The sequence below is a fragment of the Eleginops maclovinus genome, chromosome 12 (genome assembly GCF_036324505.1).
Source record: "Eleginops maclovinus isolate JMC-PN-2008 ecotype Puerto Natales chromosome 12, JC_Emac_rtc_rv5, whole genome shotgun sequence".
Classification (NCBI taxonomy): domain Eukaryota; kingdom Metazoa; phylum Chordata; class Actinopteri; order Perciformes; family Eleginopidae; genus Eleginops; species Eleginops maclovinus.
In genome coordinates, this window is record NC_086360.1 from 27,945,982 (window position 1) to 27,972,747 (window position 26,766).

Genomic DNA, 26,766 nt, shown 5'->3' on the forward strand with positions numbered 1-26,766 from the left:
GCTCAAAGTAACTGGTATGAAAATGTACTTGAAGTTGCAAAAGTAGAAGTAATGATGGCCCCTTTCAGAAGCATGTATATAAATGACTACACTAGTATTGGATAAGGATTTTACGGCGCTGGAGGCGGAGGTACATTTGATATTCTTTGGTTGGTTTACCTGTTACAGTTCTTCACATTTCTTACAGTCATCCGACACAAAGTGACTTAAAAGCTCTTAAATGAATGTTTTGAAGTGAAAAGCACAACGATTCTCTCTGAAATGTAGGGAAGTAGAAAGATAAAGTAGCCTGAGATACTAATGTACATTTAAAAGTACCTCAAGTACTCAAAGTCTGGACTCATGCATTCACAATGTACTTAAAGAGGCCCTATTAAGCTTGGGTTTCCTATTGCTGTAGTGTGGTATATAGGTGCATGTAAATGGTCTGCAAAGGCTCAATTCCAGTAGAGGCATTTGTCCTCTTTAAATAAATGTTGGCATAAAATATTCTTGAAGTTCCAAAAGCAGAATAACTAGTCAGATTGTATTTCTGCTTTTTTAAATTGTAGTAGGACACAATTCTGGTCCTTTTTTCCAGGTAACTTGTAAATGCAGCTGTCTAAAGTTACCCTGCGTTTAGTCGCGTGTCTCCGTGTGAAAGGAGAGTGCTTCACTTCCGCCCCTCGGCGATGAGACTATCCGAACAGAAGCTCTGACCTTCCTCGTTCAGAGTCTCTCTGAGTCATTCAGATCCCACAGAATAGCTGTCCTTCCTCAACCTTTCACAAACAGCAGCAGAGATCCCTGCGAGGCACGGAGCCACGGCGCTGTATTCAAATTCCTCTTCTAGCCGAGTCAGTCAGCTCGTCGGAGAGGAGGAGAGCCTTTGACGGGGAGTAAGGACGTATGAAAGCTGACGGGGAAATGAAAGCTCTCTGGGCGGGAGACGATTATGCACGAGTGATTAATAAGAGCAGTAATAAACAGAGGCCCAGGAGATGTTTGAGGTGCTTAATAATGCATTATGTTCATAAAAGAGCCGGGCCCTCTCCAACTGATCCCCGAGGAGTAGAGCCCCCCAGGGAGGAGAGCAGAGTGCTCTTAAAACACTGCAGTGTGTGTGTGTGTGTGTGTGCGCTTGTGTGCAGGAATGTGTGTGAGCAGATAACTACGTGTGTGTTTGATGATGTTAAGTCGTTGTGATTTGTCCTCCATGTCTCATAAATAAGAGAGAAAAGAAGCCCAGGTGTCTCAGTCCGTAAAAACGCATCATAACGTCGTTCTTTATTTATATATTTTATTCATGTGGATCTGTAAAGGAACTTAAAGCTGTCAGAGAAATGTAGAAAAATACAAAATACATTATAAATAAGAGGGGAGAAGAAGCACACGAGTAAAGAAGCATAAAGTACAAGCTGTGTGTGTGTGTGTGTGTGTGTGTGTGTGGGGGGGGTATTTTCACTTTTACTTAAACACCATAGATCTTACAGCTGTTCCATCCCTGATCATCACATTAATGATCGTTCTTTGGTCAGAGCACAACAGTTAAAGTGCAGTATTGGCTTCTGAAATGAAGGACAAAGAGAAAAGACTTTGGTAAAATACCTCAAAATTGTACTTAAGGACAGTACTTCAGCCAATGCCCATTAACTAAAGTCAATTAACTAAAGAAAGAGTACAGCGGTTTTACTTTTGGAAGAGTGTTTTGAGTTTTTCCCAAAGCGACTTCAGTACTGAGGAGAATCCCACAGGAGCTCAGGGCGACATGCTGACTGCAGTGGGGTTGAACCAGTGCTCCCATGACCCACTGAGCCACAGCCTCGACCTCTTCCCCCACATTTACTTGTAGGTGGTTTCAAGATTGACATTTATTTCAAATCAAAATATAAATGAAGTGATGCATGATGAGATCAGGACAGTATGAACAGCTCCATATTACATGATGAACACATGAGTGCATCACTAATCAGAGTCCAGTTTTATTATTCTGACTTTTCTTTGTACTTCAAATGTAATACTTCTGTACTTTTACTTCTGAGTACTTCCTCCACCTCTCAGTGGACTGCAGGTGGCAGCAGGGGGGAGGGTGGCGGTACACAGGTCGAGTGTGTGTGTGTGTGGGGGTGCTGTGCGCCAACACAAGCAGGTGTGTCGGGGCGGTCCGTCTTGGCGCTGTCAGCGATACACCATCATTAGCTGGTGTGAGCGCAGCAGGGTGCAGCATTATGTCTCCCTGGGCTCTGTGTAATTACGCTCTGACATAATTAACCCAGCAAGCCCATTAGCCGAGCATTGGCTGGCTGGAGAAAAAAATACGCTATAATTATTTGTTGTGCGCATGTTAATGAGGCCAGCTGTGTTCCCATCATACAACACGAACAAATTAATTTACAAGGCTGTGCTCCAAGGTTTTCTCTGCTCATTCAAAACACTTTTTTTCCCCGTTCTCGCTCTGAGTGGACTTCAAGGTCCGTAAACATGCTGCTGCAACAAACAGTAACTCTGCTGTAATATTGTTGTCAGGACGCTAAAGTAGGTTGAGATAAAGCCTCTACTTTCACCTTCAGACAATGAGGAGCTGCTTTCATTCCCCCTCGTCAAGGATTCAGAAAACAAAGTGCTCAGAGCGGATCCACAAACTCAGCCGGCACTTGGTAGAGATTGAGAAAATACTCAAAATAAAATAAAGTGGAATAAAAGAAGTGGAAAAATAAAAGAGACGCTTCTGTGAGCGTGAACAAAACAGAGAGCTGAAAGAGAAACTTCTCAACCTTTTCTCTTTTTATATTGTTGCTCATCTTTGTCTGACACACTGAAGGACGGAGAAGCGATGACATCAATAGCGAGACGTTCTTTAAAAAGAGCTCGCAACAAAGAGAGGAGCCGAGCGACGAGGCGCCGCTTAAAATTAACACGGGAGAAAAGTACTACATGCAAGAAGAAACAGGAACACCACACACTCCTTTTTATGAGACATGGAGGACAAATCACAATGAATTAATGTCATCACACACACACACACACACCTTCTGAATCCCATTGTTATCTGCTCACACACACACACCTTCCTACACACACTCTGTACTTAACCTTCATTTTGAGGTATTTTACTTCAGAATGTTCCCTGTTATGGTACTTTACACCTCCACCTCACTACATTTTGGAAGTAAATATTGTACTTTTCACTTGTACTTTAAATAATACTAAATTGTGATTTATTTTAGAGAATTAAGAAACCTAGAAGTATAAAAAGTCAAATAAATTAAATCAAAAGAAGTAGAAAATAAGAGGGGGTTCCTTTTCTCTCTAATTTCTGAGACATGAAGGACGAACCACAATGAATTAACGTCATCACACACACACACACACACACACACACACACACACACACACACACACACACACACACACACACACACACACACACACACACACACACACACACACACACACACACACACACACACACACACAGACATGTGCAATAGTGCAGCAACACAGTGACCACAGGAGGAGCTCAGGGTGGCGGCCTCATTACCGCTCAGCCCCAGTGATGTAACTCAATATCAATGCAGCGAGAATCTGCAGGAACAATTAAAAACACTCTGTTCCTGAGTCAGGGTCTCACACCGCCTCGTATTCCTCTAGCTGTTCCCGCCCCCCCCCCCCTAATAGCTTCATTTCTAACTTTGACGATGTGTTGCTCTCTGATTAACGTTCCTTAAGTCCAGTGTGAGCCTAAGATAAGGGAAAACCTTAAATACTTAGCATTTTAAGGAAGTCTTTACTTGTTTCTGTGAGCATACACGTTATACACATTTCTGTGGGTGGATGTCATGCTTTAATCAGAGGCCTAACAATAGAAAACAGATAACAACAAATAAAAAAAATAGAAAATTCAACAAATATTAAAATGTAAATAAAAAAATACAAAATGATTTAAATAAAAATAATGTTTAAATATGTACTTTTTTTAATCAACTAAATAATTTTTGTGACAAGTGTTGAATTAAATCGTCTGAAATTTGGACTCAAAAAGGTCTGAAAATAACTGCCTTACTGTTGTGTTAACGGCAGGTAATCAAGAGGGCGTCATCATCTCCTTCTGATCAGAACCACAATCCAATATATGAATTTCTGAAATATATAACTCTTGGTTTCATTAAGGATTCCTTCACTTTAAAAAAGTATAACCTTTAGTCGGACTTTAAGGAAAACCTGTTCCCCTTAATGAAAACACTTAGTATGATTTGTTGAAGTTAAATACAGTTTTATGATTCCTTCAGTTTGTTTGTAAGAATGATCACAATTGAAGAACAACTCTTCTGAGGAAAGATAGGATTATTTTAAGGGAAATCTAGTTCTGATGCTCCAGGTAACTTCCTGTTTCCTCGGTGACGTCCCCCCCCCCCCCCCCCCATGCTGTATGCCTGCTCTCCTCGGAGCTGAATCCTGCAGAGAGATGATTTATGAGCTTAAACGAGCTGCTGTTGCCGACCAGTTATCATGACCTCCGAGCAGACATCCAGTCGTCTGTAATTAAGATAAGAGACAAATTAAAAACTGATCCGTCTTACTCACCTGACAAACAGAACGCCTCGTCAGCAGCCAGACATCTCCAGATTACCAGGATGTTGAGTTCTTCTTCTCCTCCAGGGTATCCGCTGGATTCAGAGAGAAGCTCCAGTGTTAGCTACAACAGTTGGCGGTTCCCTTTAGTGTTTACTTCCTGTCTGTCTTCTCCTGCTGTTCCCTTTAGTGTTTACTTCCTGTCTGTCTTCTGCTGCTGTTCCCTTTAGTGTTTACTTCCTGTCTGTCTTCTTCTGCTGTTCCCTTTAGTGTTTACTTCCTGTCTGTCTTCTCCTGTTGTTCCCTTTAGTGTTTACTTCCTGTCTGTCTTCTCCTGCTGTTCCCTTTAGTGTTTACTTCCTGTCTGTCTTCTTCTGCTGTTCCCTTTAGTGTTTACTTCCTGTCTGTCTTCTTCTGCTGTTCCCTTTAGTGTTTACTTCCTGTCTGTCTTCTTCTGCTGTTCCCTTTAGTGTTTACTTCCTGTCTGTCTTCTCCTGTTGTTCCCTTTAGTGTTTACTTCCTGTCTGTCTTCTCCTGCTGTTCCCTTTAGTGTTTACTTCCTGTCTGTCTTCTCCTGCTGTTCCCTTTAGTGTTTACTTCCTGTCTGTCTTCTCCTGCTGTTCCCTTTAGTGTTTACTTCCTGTTTGCTTGTCTTCTTCTGTTGTTCCCTTTAGTGTTTACTTCCTGTCTGTGTTCTTCTGCTGTTGTTCCCTTTAGTGTTTACTTCCTGTTTGCTTGTCTTCTTCTGCTGTTCCCTTTAGTGTTTACTTCCTGTCTTTCTTCTTCTGCTGTTCCCTTTAGTGTTTACTTGCTGAGTTTCTTCCTCTGTTGTTCCCTTTAGTGTTTACTTCCTGTTTGCTTGTCTTCTTCTGTTGTTCCCTTTAGTGTTTACTTCCTGTCTGTGTTCTTCTGCTGCTGTTCCCTTTAGTGTTTACTTCCTGTTTGCTTGTCTTCTTCTGCTGTTCCCTTCAGTGTTTACTTCCTGTCTGTGTTCTTCTGCTGTTCCCTTTAGTGTTTACTTCCTGTCTGTGTTCTTCTGCTGTTCCCTTCAGTGTTTACTTCCTGTCTGTGTTCTTCTGCTGTTCCCTTCAGTGTTTACTTCCTGTCTGTCTTCTTCTGCTGTTCCCTTCAGTGTTTACTTCCTGTCTGTGTTCTTCTGCTGTTCCCTTCAGTGTTTACTTCCTGTCTGTCTTCCTCTGTTGTTCCCCTTTAGTGTTTACTTCCTGTCTGTGTTCTTCGGTTGACTTGTTAGAGAAAATTGTTGATTTTTAGGACTTTCTTTCTAATATTTGGGATAATTTCACCTTTTTGTAACTAGAACTGTGAGATAAAAGCATACAGACACACTATTCCTGTTACTTGTATTACTATTGTAGTAAATGATCAGGTTTAAATGGAAATGCGCTGTGTTATTTCCAGATTAACAGCAGGTTAAAGTCGAGTATCTCCTCTCTTGCAGGGTTTATTTGCTGGATTTACCTTCAGAGCTGCTCTTTAAGGAAGCTCCTGTATTAGCTACATCAATTAGCTTTACTTTTCCAAAGTTATCAGCAGTCTTTCCCGCAGTAACAGTAGATCCTCAGCCCGCTGAGAGTTCCCCCGCTGCTCCACTTTGACGGGGGTTAATTTTGTATACAGTCTTAAGTTATATCCCCTCACTTTAAATTTGACTTTCCTTTACTCCCCTGCCACTGATTGATAATCCGTGTGTGAGAGATCCCTTACTATAATCTCTGTCCTTTGATCATTAGGAGTTGAAAGGATATATGGGAAAGAGGCTGATAAAGTGATTTCTGTGACAGTGGGTCGATGCAGGAGCGCCGCTTTAAGTCATCCTGTTTGTCTTAGAAGCGCTCTGCTCTTAATAGTGATGTCCCTCGTGACTGATGCAATATCTCCACGGCTGCTGTAACAATGAGCGCACACTGTAAACGTTGCTGGGAGAAAGAAAAAAAAAAGGCGATCAATTAAATGGCCCCTCGAAATGTTTGTCTGATGAAAATGCAGATATGGCGCGCTGCAATGCACGGCCAGGATTTCAACAAATTGCAGAAGTTTTTTCCCCTCTGATGGTTTTTTATTTTGGAGTTTGCATTCTCTCTCTGTGGCAAAGTTTAAACGTCTGTGGCTCCAACTTCTGATGAAAAGTCACTTCAGTCGGTGCCCGTACTGAGGAGAGGGGATCCAATTGGGTTTCCACACAGAAGTCTTAAGATGAGTGGATGAAAGCGGTGGGAGAAAAAGTTTGTGCAGCAAAGCAGCGATTTTCCTCCTCTTTTAGAGTTTTGAAGGGCTGCTGCGAGTGTGTGTGTGTGTGTGTGTGTGTGTGTGTGTGTGTGTGTGTGTGTGTGTGTGTGTGTGTGTGTGTGTGTGTGTGTGTGTGCCTCCCCCCTTGTCAAGGAGCTCCCCTGAGCTTCCCTCTCTGTGCTTTGGCACTAGAAGTCACCTCCTTTGGTGTTCGGCAGGCAGGTACACAACAGGAGCAGCTCTCTCTCTCTGAGCTGTTGAACTTTTCGGGAGGGGAAGAAAGGGAAGGGGAAGATTAAAAACAGCTCTGTGATGTGGAGTGCCGAGCTGCCTCCTGAGAATTCCTGGCATAATAATTTAAATGATCAAATGATACAGAGGAGACTTGTTAGCTGAGAAACAGCCTCCTAGTTGGCCCCATGGGCCCGGTGCTGCCGCGCATGCATTGCAAAACAGCTCCTCTGTTGTGCTAAAGAATCTTTTTTCCTCCCTTTTCAGGAGCACACTTCCTCTACACTCTGCCAAGGTGTGTGCTTGGGATTTAAGACAGCGACACATATTTATGGCAATCTTTTTGTCCTCTTTTGCCATTCATCGGCACGTGAGCAGACTCATTAGAGGTGAACGTGAACATGTGAAGCCTGGTGTCATTAGGTCCAGCCTGTGAACATTTCAAAGCAGTGAAGAAAGTCTGAGAGTCAGAAGTCTCCCAGGAACAGAGTCTCTGCAGAAAGCTCTTCTACACACAGGAAAAACTGCCATTTTGCTTCTTTCTTTGGTTGAAAGTAGCATGTGGATGTTAGGAGTTGTTTTACTAAGATGTGTGTGTGTGTGTGTGTGTGTGTGTGTGTGTGTGTGTGTCTGTGTGTCTGTGTGTGTATGTTCACAGATCCAGCTCCGGTGCTGGAGGCCTCACACACCCTGGAGGAAAGGCTGCAGCACCTGCACAGCGAGGCCCCCGACAGCGAGGCCCTGGTGCGAGAAATCAGCGGGCACTGGAAGAAACACCTGGAGTGCCTTCAGCGGACAGGTGAGGTCGGACCAGCCGCATCGGGTCGGGAGGACAGCATTTAACTCGTCTTCTTCAGGGAGCATCATCACGTGTTGTTTTAGAAACCCTTCTCTATTAGAGCACACTATAGTCACATTGCTGCTCTGTAGAGTTGTAGTTATAAGCACTAAATATTCATTAGGCTTCATAACAGTGGTCATTACATCATACCGTTTTTAGCACATACCTGCCGGTCACTTACCAACATCTTGGTGGTTTTAATACATAACAATAATCTCAATATGCTTTAAAACCTCTCTTATCGTGCATTATAATGTCATGGATTGGGTTAGGGTTACTAAGTTGTCATTAGAAATGTAGATTTAGTCACATTTTGGGTGTTTTTGCATGTATTTAATGACATGTCATAACTTAATTCAAATGAAACAGTGGCCACTTAGAGTAGCTTATCATCATTACTTGCATTAAAACATTGATTATGACTCGATTAGGACTATGGGAATTAAAATATACTCCGATCCTTGCAAGGTATTATGAAACCTGAACTTATTTGTCGTGTTTTATAAGGTCATGGTTTTACATCTGAAGTATGTTTGTCCTGCATTATAAGTTCTATTGAATGCAGGTCTTCAGAGTGCTGCGAGTTGCCGTAATATTTCCCCCTTTAGATTACCTTTTCAAACATAATCCACCGTCTCCCGTCAGGGTCAGATCCCTCCACTTTCACAGAGTAACGTCTCCCCCCCCCCCCCCCCCCCACAGAGTCCTCAGAAGACGGCCCCGCAGCCTCAGGGGCCACAGGGACCGACGAGGCCCCAGGATCAGGCTCTCCAGCCTCCCTGATGACGCCCAACAGCACACCGGGCCCCGGGGCCCCCGGATCCCCGCAGCAGAACCACCAGGACCGAGGGTGAGAACCAGAGAAATCCTGCTGAGATATAAGAGAAAAATGAACCCGTTTTTTTCAGTTTATTTCTTATTATTCTATTTTCTGCGTTTGTAAGTATTCAAGATAAGTTAAGTAAAGTGCTTCAGTTCTGGGATTGATGGGATGTTCTGGAAATTCAGACTTTTTTTAACGACTTTTTTTCTGAAAGCTCGGGACTTTTCGAAGGATTCCGAAAAAGTTTCTTGAAATTCCGACTTTTTTTTCCCGTGTTCAGATTTGTTCTCAAAACTCAGATTAAATCTCAGAAATTCCGTTTTTTTTCCCCCAGTAATATCTGACTTATATTGTGATGTAATCCATTACTCCCCAAGCCTTAGAGTAACTGAGTGTTTTTCTCTCAGGGATGAGGAGGAGAGCACCAACGTGGGTCTGTCTGACCGACTATCGGTGGCGCAGGAGAAGATCAAAGTCCTGCATTCATGTGAGTCTAACGTCCCTTCAACCTGAGCTCTGTTCAATCTGTTCCGTTAGTGTGCGCTCACCCAGCTGCTGCTTTGGTGAAACTTATCTACACAGATGTAGAAAGTTCTTGATCCACATCAAGAGAAGCACTTTAGAAATTGGTCTTATATCCAAACTTTGTTCCTGTCAGGAAAACTGATGGCGCTGGATGCAGCAAGAAGCACACCATTTTGCATCTACGGAATATGCCGATAGAACATCTATATCATATACCATTAACACTAATGGGAACTGTAGCTTTAGAGACCAGTGTTTCTATTGGTCCTTCAAAAGTCTTTAAAGTAGTTATTCAGACACAAAAAGCTAAGCTGTGCCTCTCTTTGGCTCATGCAGATCTCCTAAACTCCTAGAACCTCTAAATCTACTTCCAACATGGATACATGTTCATAAAACACATCCATTGTTTGTTTATACGCTTCTTAAAATGTAAAAACACATCGTTTCTCTAGAATAGATTACAAATCTCCTGAAAATGGTACAAAACATGTGATGAAGGTGTGCGCTGGGCTATATCGGGCGTCAAAATGTCGTTGTTATTGTCATTAAAAGTAGTTTATAAGTATTACATCCAATTTGCCTGAAGCTGTAAGAAGCCGTTAGCTCAAAGCTGATTGTTTAAGTATGTTTTGTTTTTAATTTCCATATTTTATATATATATTTTCCCCTCCCTCAGCTTTGAACGCTGCACAGACAGAGCTGCTGGACCTGCGGTGTAAATACAACCAGGAGAGGACCACCAAGTAAGTCTCAGATTACACACGTTACACTTTCTTCACTGTGTATTTCTCAAAAGAACTACTACTTCTAAGTACATTTACTCAAGTACTGTACTCAAGAACAACCTACACTTCTGCTAGTAATCCCGAAGAACGGTAATCTTCTTTACGAACCTGTGAGGGGAAATACCTCTTTCTGTGTCCTGATTATCCCCCGTGCACATTACCGCTTCCTCTCTGCGGTTCATCTCGCCCCTCCACCGCCTCACGCTCGGATCCAGCAGAGGAATTTGGTTGTAGATAGAGTGACTCAGGCGCTGACGCCGGGTCGATGCCAGAGGTCTGTGTTTGCCTCCGCCGGCAGCCGGGCTGTGACAGCCCTCCAGAAGAATTGCTCCGTTTAAAGATTGCTTCAGAAAACACTCCAGCTTGTCCGGAGTCTTTGAGCGCCGTGTATCCAGCGCGCGGCTGAAATGAATCTGAGGCCGTATGAAGGATGTCGATAGGCATTCAAAGTAAACACTCCTTTGTTTGGGTTTGTGCTCCGGAGCGCAGGCTGCCGCTGCTAATGGATTTTCTCCCGGGCTTAATCCATGGCACTGATGTTTTCAGACCCACCGCCATCCATTCTGCAGGACTGGACACATTTTTCAGTTACAGTGTGAGAGAGCATCTCTGTTATGGTGTGTGTCGGACAGTGTGTGTGTGTGTGTGTGTGTGTGTGTGTGTGTGTGTGTGTGTGTGTGTGTGTGTGTGTGTGTGTGTGTGTGTGTGTGTGTGTGTGTGTGTGTGTGTGTGTGTGTGTGTGTGTGTGTGTGTGTGTGTGTGACCCCGGAGCTGCAGTTATCCCCCCCTGACCCCCCACCCTCTATTACTCTCACTGTTGATAAGAAAGCCCATTTGTCTGTTCGGGCTTGAGGAGCCGAGCAGGTAATCAATACAAAACATTTCAGTAGCACACAAGTTCATTAGGCGGGGGGGGGGGGCATCTGTCCTCGGCTTATTGATGCAGGAGGGGCTCTGCCGGGACCCTTTGGAAGACAAGAAGCTTCAACTCTGATCGGAAACATCAACAATAAGGTCAGACAAGAAGAACAGCCAGAACAAGAAGAACTAGAAGAACCAGGACAAGAAGAAGAAGAACCACAACAAGGACTAGAACAAGAAGAAGAAGAACAAGGACTAGAACAAGAACAGCCAGAACAAGAAGAACTAGAAGAACCAGGACAAGAAGAAGAAGAACCACAACAAGGACCAGAACAAGAACAGCCAGAACAAGAAGAACTAGAAGAACCAGGACAAGAAGAAGAAGAACCACAACAAGGACCAGAACAAGAACAACCAGAACAAGGACTAGAACAAGAACAACCAGAACAAGAACAACCAGAACAAGGACTAGAACAAGTACAACCAGAAGAAGGACCAGAACAAGAAGAACCAGAACCAGAAGAAGTACGGGAAGAAGATTAAGAACCAGAACAAGAACAAGGACCAAAACCAGAAGAAGAATAACAAGAAGAACCAGAAAAGGAAGAAGAACAAGAAGAAAGACTAGAAGAGGAAGAAGAACCAGAAGAAGATCCAGTAAAGAAGAACCCTAAGTAAAAGAATCAAGGTTTCAAGGTTTCAAGGTTTTATTGGTCATATGCACAGCAGATACAGCGTATATGTTGGCAATGAAAATCTTATGTCGCGTGCTCCTCCAACAACTCAACATACATGGTGCAAAAGATAAATAAAATAGTGAAAAAGAGAGAAGAATATTTACAATATTAACAATAAAGATTTGAGGATGTGAAATATATACATATGTGGAATACATTGAAAGTATTTAAATACTTTACACTGTTGAATGAGGAGGTATGGACAGATGCATATATTATGTATGGCAGATATGTACAATATATAGATATGTGTACTATAAACAGATATGTATGGCAGATGTGTATAATATATATGTATGTGTGTACTATAAACAGATGTGAGTAGACATTCACACAGCTCAGAATCAGAAGAAGAATCAGAAGAAGAAGAGGAGGAGGAGGAAGAAGAACAAGAAGAAGAAGAAGAACAAGAAGAAGAAGAAGAAGAAGAGGAGGGGGAGGAACAATTTCTCACATTTTATGTGGACTTGAAGCCCATGAACACAACGTAGAGTCCAAAGAAAGACCTCCCTACTTGGGAATATCTGAGCAGCATTTGAACGCAGCGTTAGCTTTAGCATTTGTCCTAGCTATTGCTGCGTTAACAATAGTGATAAACTGTAAACTTGGTTGTTAAATGAGTGGATTTATAGCCTTTCTGACCCTCAGGTGTGCAGGAACATCAGGGTATTGACTCGTGTATGAATTAAAACATGGAAAATGATCTGTGTTATTATCGCATCAGACATGAGTTGCATTAATTATCTTTATCGGCTATTTTGTGCAACCCTACTTTTTAGGACGGCTGATGTGTGGGATACTTACGCAGCCTGATGTGAGACAATGAGTGCGAAGATGAAAGAGAAGAGGAGTTTCAGCTGCGTGTAGCTTCTTTAATGCGGATTAAAAAAGTCTCGTATGTCCTTTGAAGACATTCCTCTTTTGGTTAAAAAGGACCTGCGTGTCCCAGGAAGAGGATGAAACCTATGTGCATATTTAACTCAATCACAGCGTCCTCGTTAATTCATCCCCGTCTACCTTTTGAAAACCCGGTCCCACGTGTGCAAAGAGGAACTGTTGAACTTCAAACAAACCTCATGCATAATCCTGCTGAGCAGCTGGTTAAATTAGAACTCCGATTGTTAGATGTATGGAGGCGACTTCTGAGGAGGGAATTCACACAGCGGGATCTGGAGAGAGCATTTACACAAATACATTACTCACCATGATTACTTTAAAGAGTCCTCTCCTGCTGACGTTCAGGTGTATATCAGTATGTAGTGTCTCTACTTTAAAGAGTCCTCTCCTGCTGACGTTCAGGTGTATATCAGTATGTAGAGTCTCTACTTTAAAGAGTCCTCTCCTGCTGACGTTCAGGTGTATATCAGTATGTAGTGTCTCTACTTTAAAGAGTCCTCTCCTGCTGACGTTCAGGTGTATATCAGTATGTAGTGTCTCTACTTTAAGGAGTCCTCTCCTGCTGATGTTCAGGTGTATATCAGTATGTAGAGTCTCTACTTTAAAGAGTCCTCTCCTGCTGATGTTCAGGTGTATATCAGTATGTAGCGTCTCTACTTTAAAGAGTCCTCTCCTGCTGACGTTCAGGTGTATATCAGTATGTAGAGTCTCTACTTTAAAGAGTCCTCTCCTGCTGATGTTCAGGTGTATATCAGTATGTAGAGTCTCTACTTTAAAGAGTCCTCTCCTGCTGATGTTCAGGTGTATATCAGTATGTAGAGTCTCTACTTTAAAGAGTCCTCTCCTGCTGATGTTCAGGTGTATATCAGTATGTAGAGTCTCTACTTTAAAGAGTCCTCTCCTGCTGATGTTCAGGTGTATATCAGTATGTAGTGTCTCTACTTTAAAGAGTCCTCTCCTGCTGATGTTCAGGTGTATATCAGTATGTAGAGTCTCTACTTTAAAGAGTCCTCTCCTGCTGATGTTCAGGTGTATATCAGTATGTAGAGTCTCTACTTTAAAGAGTCCTCTCCTGCTGATGTTCAGGTGTATATCAGTATGTAGTGTCTCTACTTTAAAGAGTCCTCTCCTGCTGATGTTCAGGTGTATATCAGTATGTAGTGTTTCTACTTTAAAGAGTCCTCTCCTGCTGATGTTCAGGTGTATATCAGTATGTAGAGTCTAAAAAGTTACAAATACTTCTTAGACTCACATTAAGCTTGTTAAACAGGTCTTAATATGACGCCTCAGTGTTGACATGCTATTGACCCACATACTGACCTATTTCCCGACACCTGGCATGTTGTATTGGATGCAACTTCATCAGTTTTTACTAAGCTGCAACGAGGGAAGACAAAACGTATTAAGAACCTAAATTAATATGGAGTTGAATTTGATGTAGTTTGACACACATGCACTTTTCTAAAAGATGACATGGAAGTAAAACCTTTGCGTGTAGCATGTTATTTAGAGACTGTAGTATCTCCACAGTAACCCTGATCTTCTGTGTGTGCTTCAGGGCGGAGGAGGTCGACGCCATCGTGCTGAACCTGGAGAAAGCGAACCAGGTGAGTGCAGCTGATTGAGACGCTACTTCGTTAAGGTAATCACTCCTGTAATCAAGCCTCTGCTTTAATTAGACCCCCCCCCTCCACACTTCCTGCCTGCCCTCCCCCGAGCGTGTGATTAGCGAGTGTGAACCTGAGCCCAGATTCCTCGCCGCCTTGATTGCTTCCTTTCCTCGAGTGATGGATAGTAACAGATACTTCTACTCCACTACATTTTAGAAGCCAATATTGCACGTTTTACTCCACTACATTCTCTTCTTCTGCTTCCACCACCACTGCCTCCCTCCTCTCCTCCCTCGCGCACTCTCTGCCGGCAGCTCCTAGATAAATGTTCTCAAAATGAATCATTAATTAGCAGGCCGGCTGTGACAGAGCAGGTAAACAGTGCGGGGAATAAAGAGAGCCAGGATAAACCCGACTCAGGTTCTGAAAAATCTCAGAGAGCAAGGGCGCCTCCTTTTGATTTATACTCTCAACTTGATCATCTCATTAGCCAATTGATGCTGCACGAGAAGCTGTGATCTCATGTGTGTGTGTGTGTGTGTGTGTGTGTGTGTGTGTGTGCAGAGAGCGGAGAAGGCCCAGAGGGAGGTGGAGAGGCTAAAGGAACAGCTATCCACAGCAGGGAGGGGTCATCCAGCAGAGGACGGCAGCAGCAGGGTGAGAGTCATGTGACCTGTTAGCAGTCACTAAGTATATTTACACAAGTACTGGACTTAATTATTTAAGATAAGTAAAGTGTTTGATTTCTGTGATTGATTTCTGAAATCTCCAAATTCTTTTTATTTTTATTCTGACTTTTTTTTCGCAGGATTTCCAAAAATGTTCTTGAAATTCTGACTTTTTTGGCTGAAAATGCCGACTTTAATCTCAGAATTCTGACTTTTTTTTCACAATTCCGACAGTTTTTCATCAGAATTTAGAATTTTTCTGAGAATTCTGACTTTCTTTGCAAAATTCTTGAGCATCTAAAAAAGCTCAAACTTCTCGTGGCCCTAATCCTCTTCCGGAAACATACCTGCTGTTATTAGGTAGTTACCTGTCAGTGAGTTAGTGAGTGAGGTGTTTTAAAGGTGTAATATTTAACCGTAGACACTTTTCTCTTATTATTTAAAGGATAATGTGTTTATCTTGAATCGCTCAAATTCAGGGCTAACACTAGCTATTATTATGCAGTGCTGTGAGCGGATCGTAATGCATTAGAGACATCGGTGTAACAGAGGATGTTTCAGTCAAATTCTCTCTCTTTCAAACTGTCAACACACAAGAATCACCACGACTGAAAGTGTGATTCACAACTGGCCTCTCACTCTCCCTCCCCTCCTCTCATCACTTTCTCCTCACCCTCTCCTCCTCTCCCCCGTCAGGAGCAGGGTGAGCAGGCGGAGGCGCTGCCCTCCCAGCTGGAGGCCGCTCTGCTGGTCAAAGACCGAGAGATCCTCCGTCTGCTGGAGAACATCCAGCGGCTGCAGTTCACCCTGCAGGAGGTGCAGGAGAGCTCGGCCAATCAGATGCTAGAGCTGGAGCGCCAGCTGGCCTATAAGACGGAAGCTATCGAGGTGAGTGGGGACCAATGGGGGGGAAGTATCTTAAGTAGCAGTACTGAAATAGTAAAGATACTCTGTTACAGGTGAATTCAAACATTTAGTTGAAGTACAAAAGTACTGGAATATAAATATACTCAGAGTACCCAAAGTGAAAGTACTTGTGATGTGTTGAAGTACATCTATTGAAGTACATCTATTGAAGTACATCTATTGAAGTACTATACTTATGAACACTTTTGAGGTCCTGGAGTGTTTCATTTCATGCTACTGTATTCTTCTACTCCATTTATCAACAACTTTTTACAGATTTAGATTATTAGCTAATACTAAATATAAATCAACTCATCATTTTTCATATCAACTTTCTTTTCCTTTTCAGAGATTAGAAGCTAAACTGCAATCCCAGATGGATTATGAAGAGATTAAAACTGAACTCAGGTGAGTTTTCACTCTGCAACCACACTTTACTCTCTGCTATTTGTGATTATTCAGCTTTGTAATATTCACATGACATACTTCTTTGATACTTGAATATTTAACTATGACTAAACTGTACATTTCAAGCTGATTTTAAGCTCTTACATCTTTATTCATATTAACACACTGCTGTATTTATTGGGAGTTATATATATTGAAGTAAAATCCTTTATATTCATTTCTTTATTCTGTTTTACTTTTATTGTATTTTATATATTTCTTTAATCTAATTATTCGATCTGATTTAAAAGAAAGCAACTCTCTCAAAGTTAATTTGCCCCCGGTTATAAATAAAGTATTTCTGATTTCTGTCCATAGTATCCTAAAGGTGATGAAGCTGGCTTCAGCAAACGGCAGCTCGTCGCAGGTATTTAAACTCGTGTGAAACTGTTTAGTTAAAATGATTTCTATCGTACAGACTCTTGAACGCATCCCCAATTGCATTCAGTAATAAGCAAATCAACAGCCACAGCAATTGATGCATCAGATACTAACATCATAACACCTTTGTGTGTGTGTGTGTGTGTGTGTGTGTGTGTGTGTGTGTGTGTGTGTGTGTGTGTGTGTGTGTGTGTGTACAGGAGTCTGCTAAAGCTGCAGAGGCCATTCTTCTGGACAAAGAAGCCTTTCTTCCATCCCACAAATACCTGGTGGATAAAGCCCGCATTTTGCACAACATTGGTAGGAGGCTTACCAAAGTTGGGGGAGGCTTTCTTGTTGGTGCAACAGTGACTTAAGACAAATCATTTTTAGAGCAGACGTCATCACGCAATCTATATTTGGTGGCTGAATTTCTGTCCATGCCTCCAATTGAGACCCTACATTCATTCACAAAAAGTGTCATTTTCTCATAGACTTCTCTACAATCTGACAACAAGTGGAGTCTCCCTAAAGCACACTCTACTTCATCTTCAATTTGAGTCTTAACCAGACCATCAATTATCAAATGAAGGTTGTACTGTATCGAAAAAGGCTTGAAACTACAGGTAGAAACCATAATGTCATCAGGAAAATGTTAACTGAAGTATGAATCAGGTGAGAAGTAGCATCATTTTCTCATAGACTTCTATACAGTCTAACAACCAGTGGTGTCTCCCCTTAAGCACACTCTACTGTATCTTCTGTTTGACTCTAAATTGGACCATCATTTAAAAAAATTACGTAATGCTCGCCTCATTTTCTCATAGACTTCTATGCAATCTGACAAAAAGTGGAGTTGTATATTATATATAAAAACTTGTATATTTGTACTTCTTTGAAACTGTGTTCTCGTTGCACAGAATACTGAGAGAATAAAATGCATTGTTCCATCGAACAACAAGTGGGGAAGGACTGATACTTAAGTACCATTCTCAGTACAGGATATTTACTTAGAGTATTTTCCCTGTGAAGTATTAGTACTTTTACTTAACGCTTTGAGGTCCGAGCTTAAGTTATATACGTCTTTTATTCGGGGCACACTCAGCTATCAAATATGTTCTCTGCACAGACGTCACATGATTGTATAAGTCGTTGTGCGACCATAAACCCAAGAGAAGATATGAGAAATGGTCATCACATTATTGAGGTGATACCACACAGATTTTAAGACGGGAAACAAGGTAACAGACATTTACCTTATTAAAGGAATGACTGAATTCTACAATAAAAGAAATATATACATCAAGTTCTTCAGTACTGTTCTGACATACTTGTACTTCCCTTTAGGTAACGCATGTTTATTATAAAGTCAACACACGGCTAAGAGCTTTAGCAAGATGAAAAACATTCAGAGCTTTAAGAAATAGTGCAGCGGAAACATATTATAAAAGGGTATTTAAGAACAGTGAAAGGAATCAAATAAAACGGATATAGAAAGAACATAGAGTCAGAGAGAGAAAGGAGTAGGTCCATTAGAAGCAGCGACAGAGAGACTTGGTACTTAAAGCTTCCGACCTGACGCTGTGTTTCCTGTCCCCAGATGATGACCGGTCTGATGACACAGGTAGGGAGTCAGCCAGGCCCCCTCCCTCCCTCTCCTCCTCCTCCCACCTGGACGGCCGTGCCTCCCCCAGCCCCGGCCCCCTCACCCTGGACGGCTCCTCCTCCAGCCACGACCTCCCCCTCCGCCCGTTCTCCGTCTCCCCCTTATCCGTCGACAGACTGTCCGGAGACCACGTCCTCCACAAGCAGGTCCTCTCACCTCACTTTAAGAAGGAGGGCCTCATGGCGTTCCCCACCGCCCTCTATGCAGCTAAAGTGGCCCTCATGTCGGTGTCCAGCAGCGGGGACGCCGGCTTACCCAGCGACCAATCAGAAAGCGGCAGCTCGACGGCGGGCGACGAGGACCAGCTGGACACGGCGGAGATCGCCTTCCAGGTGAAGGAGCAGCTGCTGAAGCACAACATCGGGCAGCGGGTGTTCGGGCACTACGTGCTGGGGCTGTCGCAGGGCTCCGTCAGCGAGATCCTGGCCCGGCCCAAACCCTGGAGGAAGCTGACAGTGAAGGGGAAGGAGCCGTTCATCAAGATGAAGCAGTTCATCTCCGACGAGCAGAACATCCTGGCTCTGAGGACCATCCAGGTCCGGCAGAGAGGTGAGGGAGGAGGCCTGCTTGTGCTTTTCAGGGGGAGGCTTTGAGTCTTCACGCAATCTATATTTGGTGGCTGAATTTCTGTCCATGCCTCCAATTGAGACCCTACATTCATTCACAAAAAGTGTCATTTTCTCATAGACTTCTCTACAATCTGACAACAAGTGGAGTCTCCCTAAAGCACACTCTACCTCATCTTCAATTTGAGTCTTAACCAGACCATCAATTATCAAATGAAGGTTGTGCTGTATCTAAAAAGGCTTGAAACTACAGATAGAAACCATAATGTCATCAGGAAAATGTTAACTGAAGTATGAATCAGGTGAGAAGTAGCATCATTTTCTCATAGACTTCTATACAGTCTAACAACCAGTGGTGTCTCCCCTTAAGCACACTCTACTGTATCTTCTGTTTGACTCTAAATTGGACCATAATTAAAAAGATCATAATGCTCGCCTCATTTTCTCATAGACTTCTATGCAATCTGACAAAAAGCGGAGTCATCCCTGAAGTGTTCGTTGCTTTATCATCTATAATACTCTAAACTGGACCTTAATATACAAAATGAACATCATGATTAATTGGAGAGACTTCAAACTAGAGCTTCAGACCATAAACTCATCAGAATGTTGACTTGATGTAATGAATCAGGTGAGAAGTAGCATCATTTTCTCATAGACTTCTATGCAATCAGTCAATTAGTGTAAAACCACTCTTCCCAGTTCAGATGTAATCCTTTCTCTGGTTTCTTTTTTACTTTTTGACTTAAAAAGAAGTTTATAGGCACATTTTTTTTATGCGCATTCAGCGACATTATACCAATATTTTCCAGAGCAGATGTCATCACGCGACCGTTATTTGGTGGCTTAATTCCCGGAAACCGTGCGTCTAATGCCTGCCTTCTTCCCGTCTCGCGCCGCCGTGTTTGTAGTGTTACTTTTAAACTTTGTTTTCTCCCCAGATTCACAGCGTTTGAAAGTTGAGCTTCCCGTACACTGCACCCTCAGACAGCGCGCGCTCAAAGGCAGCCATTGATCTAGCAGTCAAAAGCAAAGCCTTGGAACTGCTCTCTGATCAACCATCCCACTCACCCCCTCTCTCCCCCCTCCCCTCCTCTCCTCTCTATCTGTGTGTTACCCTCTGTGGCAGGGAGCATCACTCCTCGCATCCGAACTCCTGAAACTGGGTCAGACGACGCCATCAGGAACATCCTGGAGCAAGCCAAGAAGGAGATCCAGTCCCAGCGGGGAGGTGAGGGGGAGGGAGTCAAAGAGACGTATTGATTGATTTCACTGTTATTGATGTTTTTAGGAGGAATTTGGATCATTTTGTTGCAACTCAATATGAAAGGTGGGGGACTACTTATAAAGCGCTGTACAGTAATCTGCTTTTACTGCTGTTTAATTCTCATTGTAGGAACACGTACAGATAATGCTGAATAACAATAACTATGCCACACTACGAAGCATTTAATAACTTCTTATGAGCATAATACTCCATCATTCAGCGCATAAATACTGCTTATGCTTTGAATTTCAGCTGCGTTTACACAGTAATGCATCATGATGTGATTATATGTTTAACTCAGAGGGTATTGGAGGGGAGTAAACATATGTTTTCACCAATTTGAGTGTGATTCATGTATTCTTAAAGCAGATAATGAACATTTAAAGTAACTTATTACCACAATATATTGCCGTGAATATAATGCATTGTCAGTATTACAGCTATGGGAATTATAAGACATAAGTTCTTGCAAAATAAAACGCTTTTTTTATTTTAACCAGAGCGAGCAATGATCACGTAGAGAAACCTACGGTATCATTAAATGATCAAAGTTACTATTATTCGTTAAAATGAATATGTTAAGACCTTTTAATACACTCTGATCCTTGCAGAAAATATCAGGAAGTGACCAGCTGCTATGAAAAAATATAACAGTGCACCCTTTAAGTACATTGTTATAAAGAATTCAAAATATTCATGCTTTTAACTAATTATGCAGCAACTCAAGATTCAAGAAGCTTTATTTATCCCGAGGGAAATTGAGGACAGTAGAGGACAACTGTAATGCATGTTAAGTCTGTTTATAATGCATTACAGACAAAGGCATCATAGAGAGTGTAAACAAACAAAGATACTCCTGCACTAAGTCAGACTTCCAAGGAAACATTAACACCTTGAAGTTTCTTTATGAAGATTAGTGACATGAACATTTCTTTAGTCAACCTTCATGGGTTGCACAGAAAATGTTCCCCAAAAACTACAAAGGAACTCTGCACACTGCGTAACTTCCGACCAAAAAATGGATGCCTGAACTAGAGATAGAGACCATGAACTCATCAGGAAAATGTTGACTGAGGTAATGAGTCAGGTGAAAAAGAGCTTAATTTTCTCGGAGACTTCTGTACAATCTGACAACCAGAGCCCCCCTTAAGCACACCCTGCTTTATCATCTATTTGAGTCTTAATCAGACCATCATTTATCAAATGAACGTTATGCTGTATCGACGAAGACTTGAAACTAGAGATAGAGACCATAAACTCAAAAAATGCTGACTTGAACAGCGTCATTTTCTCATAGACGTTTATACAATCTGACAACCAGTGGAGTCGCTCCTACAGCATACGTTGCTTTATCGTCAACCGTCGTGGGTTGCACAGAAAATGTTCCCCAAAAACTACAAAGGAACTCTGCACACTGCGTGACTTCCAACCAAAACATGGATGCCTGTAACTTTATTATACAGAGCTGTGAGGATAACGTGGTATAAGTGGGTTTATAAAGCATGTCAGACGTTGGCGTTTCTTTTTAAAATGTTACCCAGAAGTTGCAAATGAACTCCTGCACAGCTTGCAAAAAAAAACAGATTAGTCGTGATGTTGCTTCATCAGTAAATTAACGGTAGAGAGCCGTTTTTTAACGGTGAGAGTGTTTTCTGTTATTTCAGTCTCAGGCGACGGGAAGTCGTCTCTGCTCAGCTCGTCGGGCCGCAGCAGCAAAGGGCCGGGCAGCAGCTCCGACGACACCATCAAGAACATCCTGGTGCAGGCGAGGAGGGAGATGGAGGCGCAGCAGCACGCCCTCATGGAGATGGAGGTCTGCGGGAGGGCCCCGTCCGCCGGATCAGGACCTCAGGTGGAGCGTCTGGGGCCCCCGGAGCGCTCCAGAGGCCTGCAGAGACCCATGTCCATCAAACAGGAGGAGGGGGGCTGCATCACGGTCTGCATGGCCAACCCCATCAGCAGCCCGCAGACCCCCCTCAGCGTCCTCTCCCCCGCCGCCTTCGTGCAGAACATCATCCGAAAAGTGAAGTCTGAGATCGGGGAGGTGGGCACCTACTTCGACCAGCACTGGTCCCACGAGCGGGGGTCCATGGTGCTCAGCGGCGGAGGAAGCTCTCTGCCCTTTAACTCCGTCTCCCCCTCGCTGTCTTCCACCTCGTCCTCCGGGCCCCCCGTCCTGCCCCGGCCGTGGCCCCGCCTGGAGAACGGAGAGTGCCACCCCAACAGCGAGGAGGCGTCGGCGGCCGAGGAGGAGCTCCAGCCGATGGAGGTGAAGGTAGAGTCGGACACGTCGGTGAGCGGGGAGTCTCCGGGCCCCGGACCGCGCGGGCTCTCTTACTACCCTGCCTACATCCCCCGGGCCCTGAAGCCCACCGTCCCCCCGCTGACCCCTGAGCAGTACGAGATGTACATGTACCGGGAGGTAGACACCCTGGAGCTCACCCGGCAGGTGAAGGAGAAGCTGGCCAAGAACGGCATCTGTCAGAGGATCTTCGGAGAGAAGGTATTAAAGGGGCTGGGGGTTTCCCTATCCTGTGTGCGTGTGTGTGTGTGTGTGTGTGTGTGTGTGTGTGTGTGTGTGTGTGTGTGTGTGTGTGTGTGTGTGTGTGTGTGTGTGTGTGTGTGTGTGTGTGTGTGTGTGTGTGTGTGTGTGTGTGAACACCTCCATTGGACTCCTTTATTAACTTCCGGAACATAATGACATCACTATAGAACACTCGCTCTTCTACTGGATAGTGTTCCAACACATTGTAGGGGGCGGGACATCTCTAAGCGGTTAACCAATCAGAGCAGACTGAAGCTCTTCTCGTACACTAGCAGAGAATAGCATGAGAATTTGACACATATTAAATAAATTCCAATAATATAACTCTTGACTTTTGATATGGTAATTATCCTGCAGTTGCATCACATTCAGCCAGCTTGCAAAATAAGATTTCCAGTCTTCAAACCAAATGGCTTTTGGATGTTCAAATATAAGCAGCTCATTTGCATATATTTTGTAGCCAGTAAATTATGCTCATTATGGACCCTGGGTAGCGCTCTGCATGGGTATCCTAGTCCATCCAAGTAATCATTATCAACTGAGTGCAAGGAAAGTCCAAGGCCAGGTCCAGTGTAGACTTTTAAAGAAGTCCATTGAGTAGCCCTGCTCTGAAATGCTGTGTTTGCTTTAAAGCAGGTAAACTAGACCCTGTGTAGTCTGAGAATTCCCACTTTTAAGTCTTTATTGGCGTTATCCTAGTTGTTGTCTTCATGATTAACCTCATGATCATGGATGTTCTTAATCTCCATGAAAAGAGCTGCAACTACAAGTCCAAAAATGGCTTTACATGAACATGTGTGATGCAATGTCTCCCTCTAGTGGCCGTTTGACCAAAGTGCATCACTGTCCTTACAGAAAGACAGATTTCTGATCCAGTGGATTAGCCTTTATATAGAGTATATTAACCTGTGTGATATAAATGCATTAAGTGTGTTTACCTGTGTGTTTACCTGCAGGTGCTGGGTCTGTCTCAGGGCAGCGTGAGCGACATGCTGTCCCGACCCAAACCCTGGAGCAAGCTAACTCAGAAGGGCCGCGAGCCGTTCATCCGCATGCAGCTGTGGCTCCTCGACCAACTGGGCCAGAGCCTCAACCCGCCCCCCCACCACGGACTCACTCTGGGTGAGACACACACACACACACACACACACACACACACACACACACACACACACACACACACACACACACACACACACACACACACACACAGAAGCTAGAATCACATTTGAGATGCTTTAGTGCTAGTAATCATACGTGAAAATGCAAATTGGTGATAATTGATCTACTAAATGTTACTGCCATTGTCCTAACATAACAATCCCACCCCTCAGCCATGGGTGGACTCGGATGCACATCTTTCCCAGAAGATCAAATGCTAGACACACAAACACTTTATAGTCGTTTCCCTTATTTTTTTTGTGTTTTTGTGGGATTTTTTTCTAACTTTATGTCAGTTTTCTTTAATTTTGTGCACATTTTGTGTTTTTGTAGCCATTTTGGATCTCTTCATGGTCAATTGGAAGGTCTTTATAGCCTTTTCGAGTGTCTTTGTTGTTGTTTTGAGTCACTTTATAGTATTTTGCCCCCTTTCCAGATCACTTTTGTGTCTTTTTCATCTTTTCATGATTCTTTTGGGCCATTTTGGGAGTCTGTTCCTAGTCAGTATGCGTCTCTTTGAATAATATTTTGCAGATGAAGTCTCGTAGGGGCGCTTACCTTCTAGGTATCTTGGGTTAATGCCCATTTGATCTGTTCAATTGAATTTTTGTTGTCATTGGTTCCCGATTTGGGAAATAAATACACAATAAAAGTAGGTTTAGTCCTCTGAAGATGTGTAGAAGAAAGCCAAATGGTTGCATACGTTAAAAAAGAAGTACATCTTCCTCTTTCGTTGTCTTTAGATTTACCTTTTTTCTTGTGATGCCCCCCCCCCTGCAGATAAGAGCCCAGTGACGGCCCAGTCCTCGCCCTCGCCGCCCCCGTCCCCTGCAGAGAGCCACCCCAGCCCCCTGGAGCCCGGCAGCCTGTCTCTGGAGAGCAGCAAGGAGAACCAGCAGCCGGAGTGCCTGGTCCTGCCCCCCCACCCCGACGGAGGGAAGTCCACCCCCGGCCTCATGGCCCTGCAGCAGCCCTCCAACCCGCTGGGCATCCAGGAGCTGGTGGCCATGTCCTCGGAGCTCGACACCTACGCCATTACCAAGAAGGTGAAGGAGGTTCTGACGGACAACAACCTGGGTGGGTCTGAGAGCAGGAGCAGCATCTACAGTTATCAACCCTGACTCAGGTCCCTGATTACTGAACGCTATGTGTGTGTGTGTGTGTCCTCCCCCAGGCCAGCGTCTGTTCGGGGAGACCATCCTTGGCCTGACGCAGGGCTCCGTGTCCGACCTGCTCTCCAGACCCAAACCCTGGCACAAGCTGAGCCTGAAGGGCCGGGAGCCGTTCGTCCGCATGCAGCTGTGGCTCAACGACCAGCACAACGTGGACAAGCTGCGGGCCATGAAGAAGATGGAGAAGAAAGGTGTGTGTGCGGTCCAGGAATATATATACTATATCTAGTCGCTCCTCTCTCAGACCCAGCTTATGATTGTATGTGTCCTCCCAGCGTACCTGAAGAGGCGCTACGGTTTGCTGAGCACGGGTTCGGACAGCGACTCCCCGAGCACCCGGTCCGAGTGTGTGAGCCCGGCGCTGGCCTCGCTGGACCTCTGCCCCTACAACCAGACCAAGAAGGCTCGGGTGGTGCTGGGGGCCGAGGAGAAGGAGGCCCTGAGGAAGGCCTACCTCCTGGAGCCCTACCCCTCCCAGAACACCATCGAGATCCTGGCCTCACAGCTCAAACTGAAGACCAACACCGTCATCAACTGGTTCCACAACTACAGGCACGTATAACCAGTTCACTGTTGTCTTACTCTGAACTGGGATTAGGAGTGTTCCCAGTTTACAGTAAGTATCGTACATGAGTCCTTTTTCTACTTCCTGAACATAGTGACAGAACTGTGTAACACTCAAGCCCCTATTGGCTAGCGCTCCAACACATTGTAGGTGATTGGCTAAGGGGCGGGCCATCTCTAAGCTGTCGGCCAATCACAGTCTAACAGCAGTTTTTGTGTGCAGGTCCCGGATGCGGCGGGAGGTTCTGATGGAGGGTCTGCCGGACAACGACACGGATGCCGAGCCTCACAGCTACTCCCCCTCAGCGACGCGGAGCCCCCCCTCCGACGGAGAGGACCGGAGGCCGCCCTCAGGACACATCCACGCCGCACTGCCTCGCGTCAAGCAGGAAGATGAGGAGCCGAAGCCGTCCCGGGTCCAGTGCTTCTCCACCGCCGTGCAGTTCCCGCAGCTGAAGAGCGAGCACGAGGATGCGATCTCAGGCTACCGTGAGCCCCACCTGGAGGGGATGAGCAGCCCGGGTCAGGGCCTGTACGTAGACGGCCCCCAGAGGAACAGCCAGTCCAGGCACGAGGGGGGGGACGAGTCCGGGAAGTCCCCTGTGGACCCGGTCAGCTTCAAGGCTTCGTCGGAGCCGTGCCGCAGCAGCCTGGAAGTTTCCCTCAACTCCCCCTCCGCCGCGTCCTCCCCCGGCCTCATGATGTCAGTCTCTCCTGTCCCTTCCTCCTCCGCCCCCATATCGCCCAACCCCCCCTCCACGAGCACCAATCACAGCCTGGACCCCAGCCAGCTGCAAAGCCCCAAACTCAACAGAAGCACTCAGAGACGCAACGAGAAAATGGCCAACCTCAACAACATCATCCACAGGTTAGAGAGGGCGGCCAATCGAGAAGAAACTCTGGAGTGGGAGTTTTAATTAACCCCCCCCCCTACCCTCTTTTTGCTTGTAAGTAGTCCGGATGACCCTCGCGGCACACAGGGGGGTCTCAGATAAAATCCTTCCCTTCCGATGGAGCCTGGCTCCTGAAGGCCTCTCAGACTGAAAACTCACGGGAGGTGCGAAACTGAATTCCCCGCAAAAGAGTTGAGAAAAAAAAGTTTATAATTGTGTATTTGTTGTTTTTCTTTTGATAATGCATACTACTTTCAGATATATGTGACAGCACTAGCTGTTGTTTTACCTATTGGACTTGACAACATGAAGACTTTTGCAGCTATGGTGTCATAAAATGTACACTGAAGTTCTGTAGATTGCCACTGGGTGAGATTAAAAAAAGACCCCTGTCTTAAGCCATTAAAAGCACTATAACTATTTGAAAAGAGACATTGACCAAA

At 44.4% G+C, this 26,766-nt stretch overlaps 1 protein-coding gene across 1 annotated transcript in view; it reads left to right on the forward strand.

Moving 5' to 3' along the window:
* The window catches only part of cux2b (cut-like homeobox 2b), a 154,157-nt gene extending 127,810 nt beyond the window's left edge, over positions 1 to 26,347 (forward strand). The window contains exons 7-24 of the mRNA XM_063897575.1: positions 7,688 to 7,828; positions 8,573 to 8,720; positions 9,077 to 9,180; positions 9,895 to 9,961; positions 14,057 to 14,105; positions 14,673 to 14,765; positions 15,473 to 15,664; positions 16,032 to 16,090; positions 16,448 to 16,496; positions 16,711 to 16,810; positions 18,090 to 18,704; positions 19,851 to 19,952; positions 21,659 to 22,491; positions 23,490 to 23,655; positions 24,475 to 24,771; positions 24,869 to 25,057; positions 25,142 to 25,418; positions 25,654 to 26,347. Of these exons, the coding sequence (XP_063753645.1) occupies positions 7,688 to 7,828; positions 8,573 to 8,720; positions 9,077 to 9,180; positions 9,895 to 9,961; positions 14,057 to 14,105; positions 14,673 to 14,765; positions 15,473 to 15,664; positions 16,032 to 16,090; positions 16,448 to 16,496; positions 16,711 to 16,810; positions 18,090 to 18,704; positions 19,851 to 19,952; positions 21,659 to 22,491; positions 23,490 to 23,655; positions 24,475 to 24,771; positions 24,869 to 25,057; positions 25,142 to 25,418; positions 25,654 to 26,347 (4,175 nt within the window). The remainder of the gene's footprint in view (positions 1 to 7,687; positions 7,829 to 8,572; positions 8,721 to 9,076; positions 9,181 to 9,894; positions 9,962 to 14,056; positions 14,106 to 14,672; positions 14,766 to 15,472; positions 15,665 to 16,031; positions 16,091 to 16,447; positions 16,497 to 16,710; positions 16,811 to 18,089; positions 18,705 to 19,850; positions 19,953 to 21,658; positions 22,492 to 23,489; positions 23,656 to 24,474; positions 24,772 to 24,868; positions 25,058 to 25,141; positions 25,419 to 25,653) is intronic.
* The last annotated feature ends 419 nt before the right edge of the window (positions 26,348 to 26,766 follow it).